The sequence below is a fragment of the Eubalaena glacialis genome, chromosome 2, assembly GCF_028564815.1.
Source record: "Eubalaena glacialis isolate mEubGla1 chromosome 2, mEubGla1.1.hap2.+ XY, whole genome shotgun sequence".
NCBI lineage: Eukaryota > Metazoa > Chordata > Mammalia > Artiodactyla > Balaenidae > Eubalaena > Eubalaena glacialis.
Genome location: NC_083717.1, coordinates 76,956,990 through 76,969,633, shown reverse-complemented (window position 1 = coordinate 76,969,633; position 12,644 = coordinate 76,956,990). Strand labels below are relative to the sequence as shown.

Sequence of the window (12,644 nt, the reverse complement as noted above, 5' to 3'; positions counted from 1 at the left end):
CTTCCATCTTCAATATTAAAATGGCTACACAAAAATTCACCTATTTTTATAAGTTTTTTTTTTAATGCATGCTGATCTGACAGCTGTCACAATACAATCTAACAAAATTGTTTCAAATGAAATTAAAGACAATTAAGCACTATTAGTGACATCTTATGGAAAAAACTGAACGAACTTTTTGGCCAACCCAATAAAACTTGGTTTCCTCAATCCATCCTGCAATGTCATACCTCCATGCCTTTTCGCATGCTGCTTCCTTATGCCTAGGGTATCTACCCCTTAGACTCAGCTCAAACATCTTCTGTGAATACCTCCCTGATAATATCAGGACACTCAGTCATTCTCTGACTTCAGTCTTTCCATTGATGCACTAGTACATATTCTGTAAGTTTTGTCCACCATTTACTATATGGTAGGCGCTGTTTTAGGTGCTGGAGGTATAGGGGTGAACAAAATTGAGAAGGTCCCTATAAATTTACAGATTTATTCTAGAGGGGGAGGAAGGGAAGGAAGTAATACAAATATAAATAACATACATTCAGATTTTGCTAAATTCTAAGAAGAGATAAACAGGGTGATAGAACACAAAAAGATCCTCTTTTTCCTAGCTGACTCCCAACTTAACCCTCTGGCTTCTAAACCACTCTATATACAACCTTCCCATCTTCATTTACAAAAAGCACTCTTGCTACCACTTATGTGAAAACATGCATATATATATAGGTTCAAAACTATTTTCAAAGAAATTATATAAACATAAATAGTCAAGTAAAAGCATTAAAAATAATAATTTTAAAAGTAGCCCAAAAAAAAAAAAAAAAAAGTAGCCCAGGTTGCCAAACAATGATAAAGAATATCATAACACTGCTGATAAAGTCCATTATAAAATCTGTGCTATCTACCCTCAGCTTGGCCTAGCAATCCCTTATCCAATTCTCACTGTTCCTTGTCCACCCCCAACAGTGGTAGTTCAAACATTTTTCCACAGATGACTGATCAGACATCTTACTTTACTGAGAGTTCATCTTGAGCTCCTGCTCTTTTAACCTTCAAACTTGTCTTTCTTTCTTTCTTTTTTAATATTTATTTATTTATTTGGTTGCGCCGGGTCTTACTTGCGGCAGGCAGGCTCCTTAGCTGCGGCATGCAAGTGGGATCTAGTTCCCTGACCAGGGATCAAACCAGGGTCCCCTGCATTGGGAGCACGGAGTCTTATCCACTGCGCCACCAGGGAAGTCCCCAAACTTTTCTATCTTTATCCATTTCTATCTCCCTCAAATGGTAACTCTTCCTTAAAGAGTAACTTTTCTATATTCTTAACCCCAATCTTTACTGGATCTTCAAGGACATTGTTTCACATCAGTTTTTCTTTCTCATATCTTACACTGCTTCTCTACTGGATCATTTTCCTCTTCTGACCAACTTCTCATGTATCCCCCTTTCACTCAAATATTCCATATTATTCCTAGGCCACCATTTTTTTTCTGTTTTTCACATCTCTTGAAACCCTAACTGCTCCTGCCAACCCATTCCTTATTGTTCACAATGTTTTCACCCTCACAACTTTATTGAGAGCTTGCTTAAAGTCCATCAATAACATTCTAATAACTAAAAATCAGCTAACCTTTATAATCATTCTCTCTTTTTTTCAGCATTACTGAGGTATAATTGACAAATAAAATGTAAGATATTTAAAGTGTACATCATGATTTGACATACATATACAAATATACATTGTATATTTGACATACATATACATTGAGTTAATTACTTTGTAGTCATTCTCTTTGCTATCTCCACATATGACACTATTGGTTATGCATTTTGTTGTGAAACTTTGCTTATTCCTTGGCTAATCCTATTTTATCTCCTACCTCTTTAACTATTATATTTTAGCCCATAGCTTCTCCTTGTCATCCTATTCACTATAAAGAGATTTTATCTCCCAGTTCCTTCCCTTTTGATTTCATTCTCTCTCCTTATTTTAACTATCTCTTTTGCACCCTTAAATTCCATGCAGAAAGCTCAAGGCTAACCTCTCCCAAGCTCCAGTTCTACATTTTCAATACTCTATAATCACCATGTACATGGGCTTTTAAACGTGTCTAAAAGTAAGTTCATCACCACCAACAAAATGAGTTTACCATTTATACTAATGACACCTCCACCCTCTCAGTCTCAAATCCTTGGACTCAAAATGCATTCATCAAACTCTCACTGGATACCTTCAAAATGAAGGATATTTTGAAGAGTGTCTCCAAAAAATTTATACTTCAATAAGACACAAATGCAGATAGTAGTGTAACTTAGAAAGTGTTAAGTACAAGGTGAATACAGAATAGAAATTAATTATTCTTATTGGAAAGACTCCTCTACCTTTCCCTCCTTTAAGACCACAAATGACAATTTGACCCTCTTTTCCAAGCTCAGCTCCCAGTGTCATCATCTCCTTCATGAAATCATTTTCTTACATCTCTCTTTAGAATGACACTAAAATATCCTAACTGGTCTTTCAGTTATTTGTGTTCTTATCGTACATATTTTCTCATATCACAATTGAAAATACATACTCTTTATTTTTCCAAAATGAGATATGCACTAACTTTAATTTTTAGAGGAATATACAGGTATAATGAAACAATATGAGAATATGAAAACTAAAATAGTAGCAAAATTATAAATACCTGGGCAATCACAGCCTCTCGTGTTCCATAATATTTAAAAAACAGATGATCAGTCTGAATATAAAGCTGACAAGTATTTTTTTCAGCTGAAGTTGTACGTTTTTTCCTCAGGAGTTCTGGACCGTTAATAGCACGTTCTTCTTGATGTGTCTATATGTCAAAAAGAGTCATTTCTAATCAGCAGTATCCTTCACTATTATAATTTTATATAGTTAAGAATACACATTATAAACAATTTCACTTTCTACTTTATTATGTAAAACCATAGGTATTTCCTTGCACTGTTAAAAATTCTTCATAAACACCACTTTCAGTCTCATAACATTCTACTATATAGATGACTTATTTATTCAAGCAATTCTTTAACTTTGAAACATTTTCAAAACATACCATTTAATATGTAAATACAAAGCAAGTCTTACAGTAGTTTACAATACTTTGATACCTTCCTCTACCTCACCTCTAATACCCAATCTATCACCCAGCCCTGTCAGATTTAGCTTCTAAATACTTAGGGCATCTGTCCATTACCTCTAGCTCCATCACATTAGCCCAAGCCACCATCACTTATTACCTAGAGTATTGCAATCTGAGCGATGGGAATCTACCTCTATCCACTTGTGGCCTTCAATCTAATCTTCATACTGCAATCCTTTCAAAACACAATTTTGAAAATATTACCCACCTGCATTTGTATTTCAATGATTTCCCATGGCTCTAAGGATAAAGTCGTAAACCCTTTATATGCACCACCCAGTCAGCACTGCAGACTCTACTTACCTGCCCAGTTTCGTCCCATTCCATATTACTTCACAGAGAGACCCTACTACATTACCCAACAATAGCTCTCTGCTACAGCTACATAGGCCTTCTTTCCAATCCTCCAACACACGGTCTGCATCCTGTCACAGTCTTTTGCACACGGTGATGCTGTCTCTCCTGATCTAGTTAACTTCTTTTCTTCAGACTTAGCAAAGATCAATTCACCCATTATACCACCTCACAGAACAATGTACCCATGTCCTTTACAGTTTATCATGTGGTTATTTGTTTATTTTCTGTCCCCAGCCCACCACCATTATTACTTCAACCACTAGAATGAGAGTTCTGGAAAGAAGGAATTATCTCGGTGTTTGCGTCTCACTATACTGCTATCAGCTAACACACACTTCGCAGGCAAACAGTAGACACTCAATAAGTATTTGTTCAAAGAATTAACACTGCTATTGAATCCAAGCACTTAAACATTTGTTGACATCTAAAAGCACCATGTTAAGTGAATTTTGATGACAGAGTAACAGAGAATTCAACTTAAATTAATTAAATTTTAAGCCACAATTCCAAATTTACACTCACATTTTATAATTTCCTTCTCCCTTGACAACTCCATGTTTGACTGTTCTCTTAGTTACTGTCTTCATTGTACTTTTATCTATGTTCGCTCAGTACATCATTCTAGGATGGCAGTTACTGTTTCAGCACATTCCATTGTCTTCTGGTTTCAACTGTTTCCAATGAGAAATGAGCTGTCATTTTTACTGTTGCTTCTCTGAAGGTGACTAGACTTTTTTTATTGGTTGCTTTGAGTATATTCTTTGGTTTTTAGACTTTTCTAATATTGTACTAGTGTTATTTTCTTTGTGAAAGACTTTTCCTGCGCTAATTACAGGGTTTACTAAATTTGTTGTTTGATATTCTCTGTCATATGTGGAATTCTCAGCCACCATCTGTCCCTATTTCACTCTCATTTTTTCTCCTTCTGAGATATCAATTACGCATACTTTAGACCTTTTTAATGTATCACCTATGTCTCTTAAGCTCTTTTCTGTATTTTCTACACTTTTGTTTCTAAGTGGTTTACCCTATTTTTTTATGACGTACTATTCAGATCTAAGCCCGTCAAATCCTTCGTTTCTGTTGTTATATTTTTTAATTCTAGAATTTCCATCAGGTTCTTTTGTTCATTTTCAATTTTCTGCTGAAATTTTTAATTTCCTCTTTATGTACTTGAACATATTATAAAGTCTGTATCTGTGTCTGATCATTTCATTATTCACATACCTTTAGGTTGTTTACATGTCTGACACCCCAGCTATACTGTTAAGCTCTCTGAGGGTGTATACCTGTCATTTATTCTTGAATGGCTAATGTTTGATAAATAATTTTTTCCCTCTCACTCTTCCATCATGTTGTCTCATTTGCTAATGTGCTGATTATTTTGAACCGAGTGCCAGATGATGTACATGGAAAACCATAGATATAATCTGAGGCAACAAGTAATGATATCTCTCTCAAGAGAAAATCTGTTTTCACTTCTGGCAGGCAATGAGCCTTGGTGCACTAGTAATCCTCGATTACCTTAATCCAATCAGAGATTAAGAAGATGTGGTGTGAAACTTTAACCCCTGGGAGGGGAGGCAGAACACTTTCTGATACACCCTTACTTCTAGGGAGCAGCCCTTCATTCAAGATCCCAACCTGAAGTCCCGAAATAGTATTTTTATCTTTAGCCTCAAGAATCTGGAGGGTTCTATTCAGCTTTTCAGTCTCTTAGCTACCTCCTCAGGAACTGGAAGATAAAGCTAGAGAAAAGGTAGCCCCGAACGTCAGGCTCACCTTCCTAAGTGCCCTCTTTTTTCCCTAAGATCTGGTCCCACACTTCTTCACAGCTTTGTTATCTCTCCAACGCCTTCTAACAAATACACACACATGCAGACACAAATATAAACATAAACATGTATTTTTTTAAATATTCATATTTTGAGGTCAGGTTGGTCTCTATTAGTTGTTCTAAACAGGAGAAGGACTACTTCTCTATTTCTTGAAAACAATTCTTTGTCAATGTTATGAATTGTGAATATTGTCTCAAAGTTTATAACTGTCTTCACTTTAAGGTGTCCTTCACTCTTAATTTTCATGGAGTGAAATACATCAATTCTTTAATAGTCAAAGATTCCATGCCTTATTCAAAGTGTTTCTCTATTTCAAAATACAAAATATTTTTTAATATCTTCTTTTGTCAAGTGTCTTTTCAAATGCTTTTGCCCATTTTTTAATTGAGGTTTGACTATTTTTTAAAAACTGAGCTATAAGAGTTCTTGTTATATTCCGGAGAAGGCTTCTGTCAGATATATGTACTGCTGACATTTTTCTCACAGTCTGTGGCTTCTTTTTACATTTTCTTAACTGTATCTTTTGAGAAGTTTTTAATTTTGACAAAGTCGAGTTCTTAATTTTTTCCAGCAGGGTATTTTTGTGTCCTAAGAAATTGTCGTCTATTCCAAAGTCACAAAAATTTCCTCTATGTTTTTATCTAGAAGTTTACGTTTTAGCTTTAAGCATGCAGATTTATTATCCATTTTGAGTTTATTTTTGTATAAGGTGTAATGGTATAAGTTGAGGTTCTTTTTTTTTATGGATATTCAATTGTTCCAGTACTATCTGTCAGACTGCTCTTTTGTCCTTTAAATTACCTTAGGACTTTTGTGAAAATCAACTGGCCAAATGGATATGGACTCTCTATTCTGCTCCATGACCTGTAAGTCTATCCTGAGGTCAAGATGACACCATCTTGATTACTGTAGCTTTACAGTAAATCTCAAAATCAGGTAGTATAAGTCCTCTAGCTTTTGTTCTTTTTTGAAAATTGTTTTGGCTATTCTAGGTCCTTTACATTTCCATATAACTTTGAAAATCTGTTTGTCAATTACTAGATAAATCCCCACTGGGTGATTATATTTGGTTCTTTTATTATAATTACTATTCTCTTCTCTTTGTTTTCATAGTTTTTTGTAGTTTTTTGAACACATTAATATGAGGTGTTTCAAAGCCCTCATGTGCTAATGCCTGTAATTTCTAGTCTGTTTCTATCTGGGTGGTTTTTTGTTCTGATTATGGATCACATTTTCCAACTTCTTGAGCTTCTTGTCATCTAGCAATGTTTTCTGAACATCTGACATTCTGAATGCTACATCGTTGAGTATCTGCATTCAGTGTCCTTCTTTAACAAGTATTATTGAGCTTTGTTCTGACAGGCAACTAATTTACTTGAAAATCACCTTGATCTTCCTGAAGTTTGGTTTTTCAGCTTAGTTAGGACAGGTCTGGAGTAGCCTTTAGTCTAGGGTGAGATTAGCCTACTCCAAGCATGGCTTGGGATCTCTACCAAGTACAATTTCTGATAGTTGTTCAGTTCATAGATTCCTCAGTAGTTTTTCTTTCTCAGGTAGTTTTCTCATAGAATCTCACCCTGTGCATGCAAAGCTTAGAATCCAGCTAAGATTCAAGGCGACCCCTGTGCAGATATCTATAGCTTTTTCTCAGCATAGCTCTCTCCTCTCAGGTACTATGTCCATAAATCCAGATACCTCAGCCTTCCAGAACCTGAACGTATCTCTTCAATTGTGCAACAGCGCTGTGCACTTCTTACTCTTCTTGAAATGCCCTTCATTGTGCCATTCCTAAAATTTTGCCTCCAGTCAAAAAGTCAGGGAAAGCACAGATATTTATTTCTCCTCTCTCAGGTATCTCAATCCTGTACTGCCTGTTGGCCAATATTTGAAAACAATTGTTTCTTTTTGTTGTTGTTGTTGTTGTTTTGTTTTCCAGTTGTTTTTTGCAGGATGGCTAGTTGGATACCAGTTACTCTATCACGGCTGGAAAGGGAAATCTCCACTTACTTGTTCTAAGAGTTTCAAAGTTTTCATTTTAGTACTTTACAGAGTTTTGTTTTGTTTTAAATATGATGTGAGATGAAGATCCAACTTCATTTTTTCCAAATGGATAAACATTTTCTCTGGCTCCATTTATTCAATAGTCTCTACTTTCCTCCCTGATTTGAGATTTCACCTCTACCACATAACAAAGTTTCATATACATATGGATCTGTTCCTGAGCACTCAATTTTATTCCTCTGGTCAATTTGTACATCCCTATGCTGAAAGTACACTCTCAATTACTAGAGTCAGTCTTAATATCTTCCAGGGTAAATCTCTCTTTCCTGTTCATCACCTTCAGATGGGCCTCATTTCTTCTTAGCCTTCACTTTTCCTTGTAACATTTTAGACCCATCAAGTGTTGTGAAAAATCATGTTGTAATTTGTATGGAATTGCACTGAATCTACAAATCAATATGGTGAAAATTAATGTTTTTATATTAGGTATTATGTTCCAATTTATATAGTATACCTCTCCATAATAAAATCAATCATCTGTAACATTTCTTATAAAATTTTGTAATTTTCCTTATACAGGTCTTATAATTCTTTGTTACGTTTATTCTTTGATACATAATATTCTTGATATTATTTTTAATGGTATCCTCTCTTACATGACATTTCTGGTGGTCTGCTGCTGATATAAAAAAATACAACCTACATTTGTATATTAAATGTTATGTCTAGCCACTGTTAAACGGTATTATATCTAGCAATCTATACTCTCAGCCTCTCTATCCACATTGCCGATACCTTAGTACAAGCCACTATCACTTCTCAACTGAATAACTGCAACAACTCCGAATTAGTCTCCTTGTCTCTAGTTTTGCACCTCACTCTGAAGTTAAGAATTCTTTACTGGTCTTGCTATCTCTCTGGCCTTGTATATACTGTTCCTCCTCTTTCCATCTCTTCATGGTCAACCTAACTTCTGCTTTTTCTTTTAGTTTCTGATTATTGTCCTCAAACACTTGCAAGGCTAGGTTAACTAGTCTTCTTGTGTGTAGAATATCACCCTTTGCTTAATCTTCTTCCATTTCCTACTATCTTCAATTTTTCTGTGTCTCCAATTAAACTATAAACTTTGTGAGGACAAGCCTTCATCTTAATTTCCACATATTCCCAGAACCTATCACAGATCTTCTGACATATGGGAGATCAATACAAAATTGTTCAATGAAGACAAGAATAAAATCTCACTTAGACTTAAAAGACCCATTTGAAATGGTATTATTTATGCCATTTTGCAGATCAAGAAACATACAAATCTGCATTTGTGACTCAAGAAATGTTAATCGATGCTACTACTTTTAGAAAGGATGTTCAAAATATATGATGTTTTATTATAAAAATAATTTTTTTTAAATTTTAAACTTGTGTTTTAAATAACCATAAAACTATCACCTATGAATGAAATAAAGGAGGTCAAAAAAAGAATAAAACGTCAACAGTCAATGGCAGAAAAACTTAAAATATCAAAAGTACTATGATTTTTATTAGGGTAACTAACCATCTTGGTTTGCTTAGAGACACATGATTTTCAACGTTAAACTGGAGAAGTCTCAGGCAAACCAGGGGAAGTTGGTCACTCTAATTTTCATATTAATACAAACACATTTATACAAAATACATGTTCAGACTGGATATTTTTTAATTTTATGATAAAACACGTAAGAGAATATTTTGGACACGTTATGTTTTTTGGGTCATGCAGATTTGTACTCAAATCGCAGCATCACACCTTTATTATAAGCAAGTTACTTGGCCTCTTTGAGCATTAAAAAATATAAATATTTCCCAACGGCAGTATAAGTCTTTTAGAAATCCTAGAACATACATTTTTAATGCAGAAACACATACCCAAGTTCACTTCCATTTCTTAAACACAAGTTTGTATTAAAATCCTTACCTGTGTTACTTCTTCCACACCAGTCATCTGGTACTTCCTCATCCTTTCAAATACTGAATGATCTGCACAGCCCCCCTGTGGACCATATTTATGGGGATAGTCTAAAACACAAAGAAGAAATGTTATTACTGTCACATGTTTAGGTATTACCAATTATCTTATAAATGAAAATTTAACTGTCATAATTAATGAAAGCCATAAATGCTTATTGGGCTCCAATGGGAAAGGCATTATGCTAGGCATTCTACTTTTAAAACCTGGCAGGTTCTGAAGTTCTCCTTCAACATCATTGGTCTCTAAGTTTTTGTCATATGAATGATTTGTGAATTCTAAAAAAGAACAATAATCATTCTTTATTCTGCGTTTAACTTTCCCAACCTGTCCCACTTCAGATATATAGAGCATTTTAACACTGCAATTTACTTCATTTTGTAATTTATAACCTTCCATTCAAACACATTAAATTTCTTATTCTGCAAATGTACAAAGCTACCTCAATTTGAACTACAGTTAGGCAAATATAATATCATATTTGGTTTGAATTCCTTCAATGAATATAATCTAGTCATAAGGGAAAGTAACCTAGAAACATGCTCTATGGCATAGTAAAAGCAGACTGAGTTTAAATTTCTTCAATGTATAATTCAAGTGAATGCTTTACAAAGCAATAACTATTTTATTATCACTTGTTTTCCCTTTATAATTAAACAGTGATTAATTTAGCCTTAACTGAATTGTTTCTATTTCCAGACAGCTGTTCAATTTAGTGTAGTCATTTAAGTTTATTCCACTCTCTCAAAGTTCACATACTTCCCTTGTTAAGGTTCTCCTTAGTTCATGAACATATTTTATAATTCAATCTACTACCCATAATTAAGAGAACTATCAAAATAAAATATGGAGACATGGGTTAGAGGGGAAGCACTGAAACATCCTTAAGTAGCATATACTTATAATACATAGAATTATAATTAGAAACACTGTTTCTTAAGTAAATCTAGAACCTGAAGCGGACACTAGTGACCTATTTCACTGGAAATACTAACTAAATATCACAATACAAATCTAAACTGGCAGGTAGGTGGTAGGGGTTATGGACAACCTACTTACATTGATATAACAGCTCTGATTTAAACGTTAGTTTTTACCAGAGGTCAAGATTGCAACAGCTGTAAAATTCCAATCAATAAATGTGGAAGAAATGATAGACTTAGGGACTTCTCTGGTGGCGCAGAGGTTAAGAATCCGCCTGCCAATGCAGGGGACACGGATTCGAGCCCTGGTCCGGGAAGATCCCACATGCCATGGAAAAATTAAGCCCGTGCACCACAACTACTGAGCCTGCGCTCTAGAGCCCGCGAGCCACAACTACTGAAGCCCGTGCGCCACAACTACTGAAGCCCGCACACCTAGAGCCCATGCTCCGCAACAAGAGAAGCCACCGCAATGAGAAGCCCGCGTACCACAACAGAGTAGCCCCCACTCTCAGCAACTAGAGAAAACCCGCGTGCAGCAGCGAAGACCCAATGCAGCCAAAAAGTAAATAAATGAATAAATAAATAAATTTATTTAAAAAAAAAAAGAAATCAAGGGGGAACCCCAGAACTCTCCCTGTTCTTAGGAAGACATTCCCTTGACCCTCACTTACCTAAACACTCACAGCTATCTACCATTTCCTGCCTTGGGAACATCAGGACTATTCTCATTGGGGCTCAGCTTTTATAGTCATGAGACTACACCATCAAGTACTCCAATTTACTATAAGTTTTTGCTGCCTCCAATTCACTACTTCCCTCTATTACCTTATTTATAGCTCCTAACTCACTGTCACTCTCTCTGATACCACCCAATCATAATTCTTAGTGATTTCAACATTCATGGGGATGATCCTTCCAATACACTCATCCTACCTTTTCTCCAACTGTCTTCTCCTACTTCAATTTCTGAAACCCCTTCTTAATCTCAACTTCCTCATCCTTTCTTTCCACCACTCATCTTTTCAGAACATTCCCTTTAGACTCCAACAATCCTTTGACATCTCAAAAACCCTTCAATCCACCTATGCTACCACCCTGTTCACTAGTGGATATTCTCTTTCTCCTTATTCAGCTTAAATCCCATAGTCAATTATTATTATAATTACTCCACTGCATTTACCTTAAACTCCCTTGCCACCACCCCCTTCCCAACTCTCCACCAAAACCTGTTTAAATTCAGCTCTCTACCTATACCGCTCCAGTTGAATGGGGCTGGAGAAGCAACTGATAACTATAACTATTCTCATTCAAAAATTATAATCTGGGGGCTTCCCTGGTGGCGCAGTGGTTGAGAATCTGCCTGCTAATGCAGGGGACACGGGTTCGCGCCCTGGTCTGGGAAGATCTCACATGCCGCAGAGCAACTGGGCCCGTGAGCCACAACTACTGAGCCTGCGCGTCTGGAGCCTGCGCTCCGCAACAAGAGAGGCCACAATAGTGAGAGGCCCGCGCACCGCGACGAAGAGTGGCCCCCGCTTGCCGCAACTACAGAAAGCCCTAGCACAGAAACGAAGACCCAACATAGCAATCAATCAATCAATCAATAAATCTTTAAAAAAAAAAAATTATAATCTGTAACCTCAAGCAGTTCCTTTATGCCACCTGACAATGATAATGTATTTCCAGAGTCCCTTCTCAATCCTATTTCACTGTTTAACTTCAGGCAGTCCCCGCTTTACCACAGTATTACAGGCAGTAAAACTGACCATGCAAGCTGAAACTATGCAAAGTGATCTTAATAATCAATGGGGAAAATTACAACTGCTCCATGGCCTTCAAAATTTTTTGTCAAACTACTGAAACTCTCTTGTTATTTATAAATGTGTAGGGGAATTAAAAAATAAAACTATTATCTATATAGTACACTATAATTGAAAACATTATTAACATCAAGGGACTTCCCTGGTGGCACAGTGGTTAAGAATCCGCCTGCCAATGCAGGGGACACGGGTTCGAGCCCTGGTCTAGGAAGATCCCACATGCCGCGGAGCAACTAAGCCCATGTGCCACAACTACTGAGCCTACACTCTAGAGCCCGTGAGCCACAACTACTGAGCCTGCATGCCACAACTACTGAAGCCCATGTGCCTAGAGCCTGTGGTCCACAAGAGAAGCCACCGCAATGAGAAGCCCGCGCACCACAACAAAGAGTAGCCCCTGCTCGCCGCAACTAGAGAAAGCCCTCGTGCAGCAACGAAGACCCAACGCAGCCAAAATTTAATTAATTAATTAATTAATTGTTTAAAAAAAAAAGAAACATCAAGAATTAGAATATTTAAAAGAACTAGAGTGTTTTGTT

The 12,644-nt window shown here is 36.2% G+C and overlaps 1 protein-coding gene across 1 annotated transcript in view; it reads right to left on the bottom strand.

Annotated features, from left to right (window-relative positions):
• ADAM10 (ADAM metallopeptidase domain 10) overlaps positions 1–12,644 on the bottom strand; it is a 107,935-nt gene that overhangs the window by 45,456 nt on the left and 49,835 nt on the right. Inside the window, exons 5-6 of the mRNA XM_061182073.1 lie at positions 9,309–9,409; positions 2,685–2,834 (exon numbers count right to left, since the gene is read on the bottom strand). Coding sequence (XP_061038056.1) covers positions 2,685–2,834; positions 9,309–9,409 — 251 coding nt within the window. The remainder of the gene's footprint in view (positions 1–2,684; positions 2,835–9,308; positions 9,410–12,644) is intronic.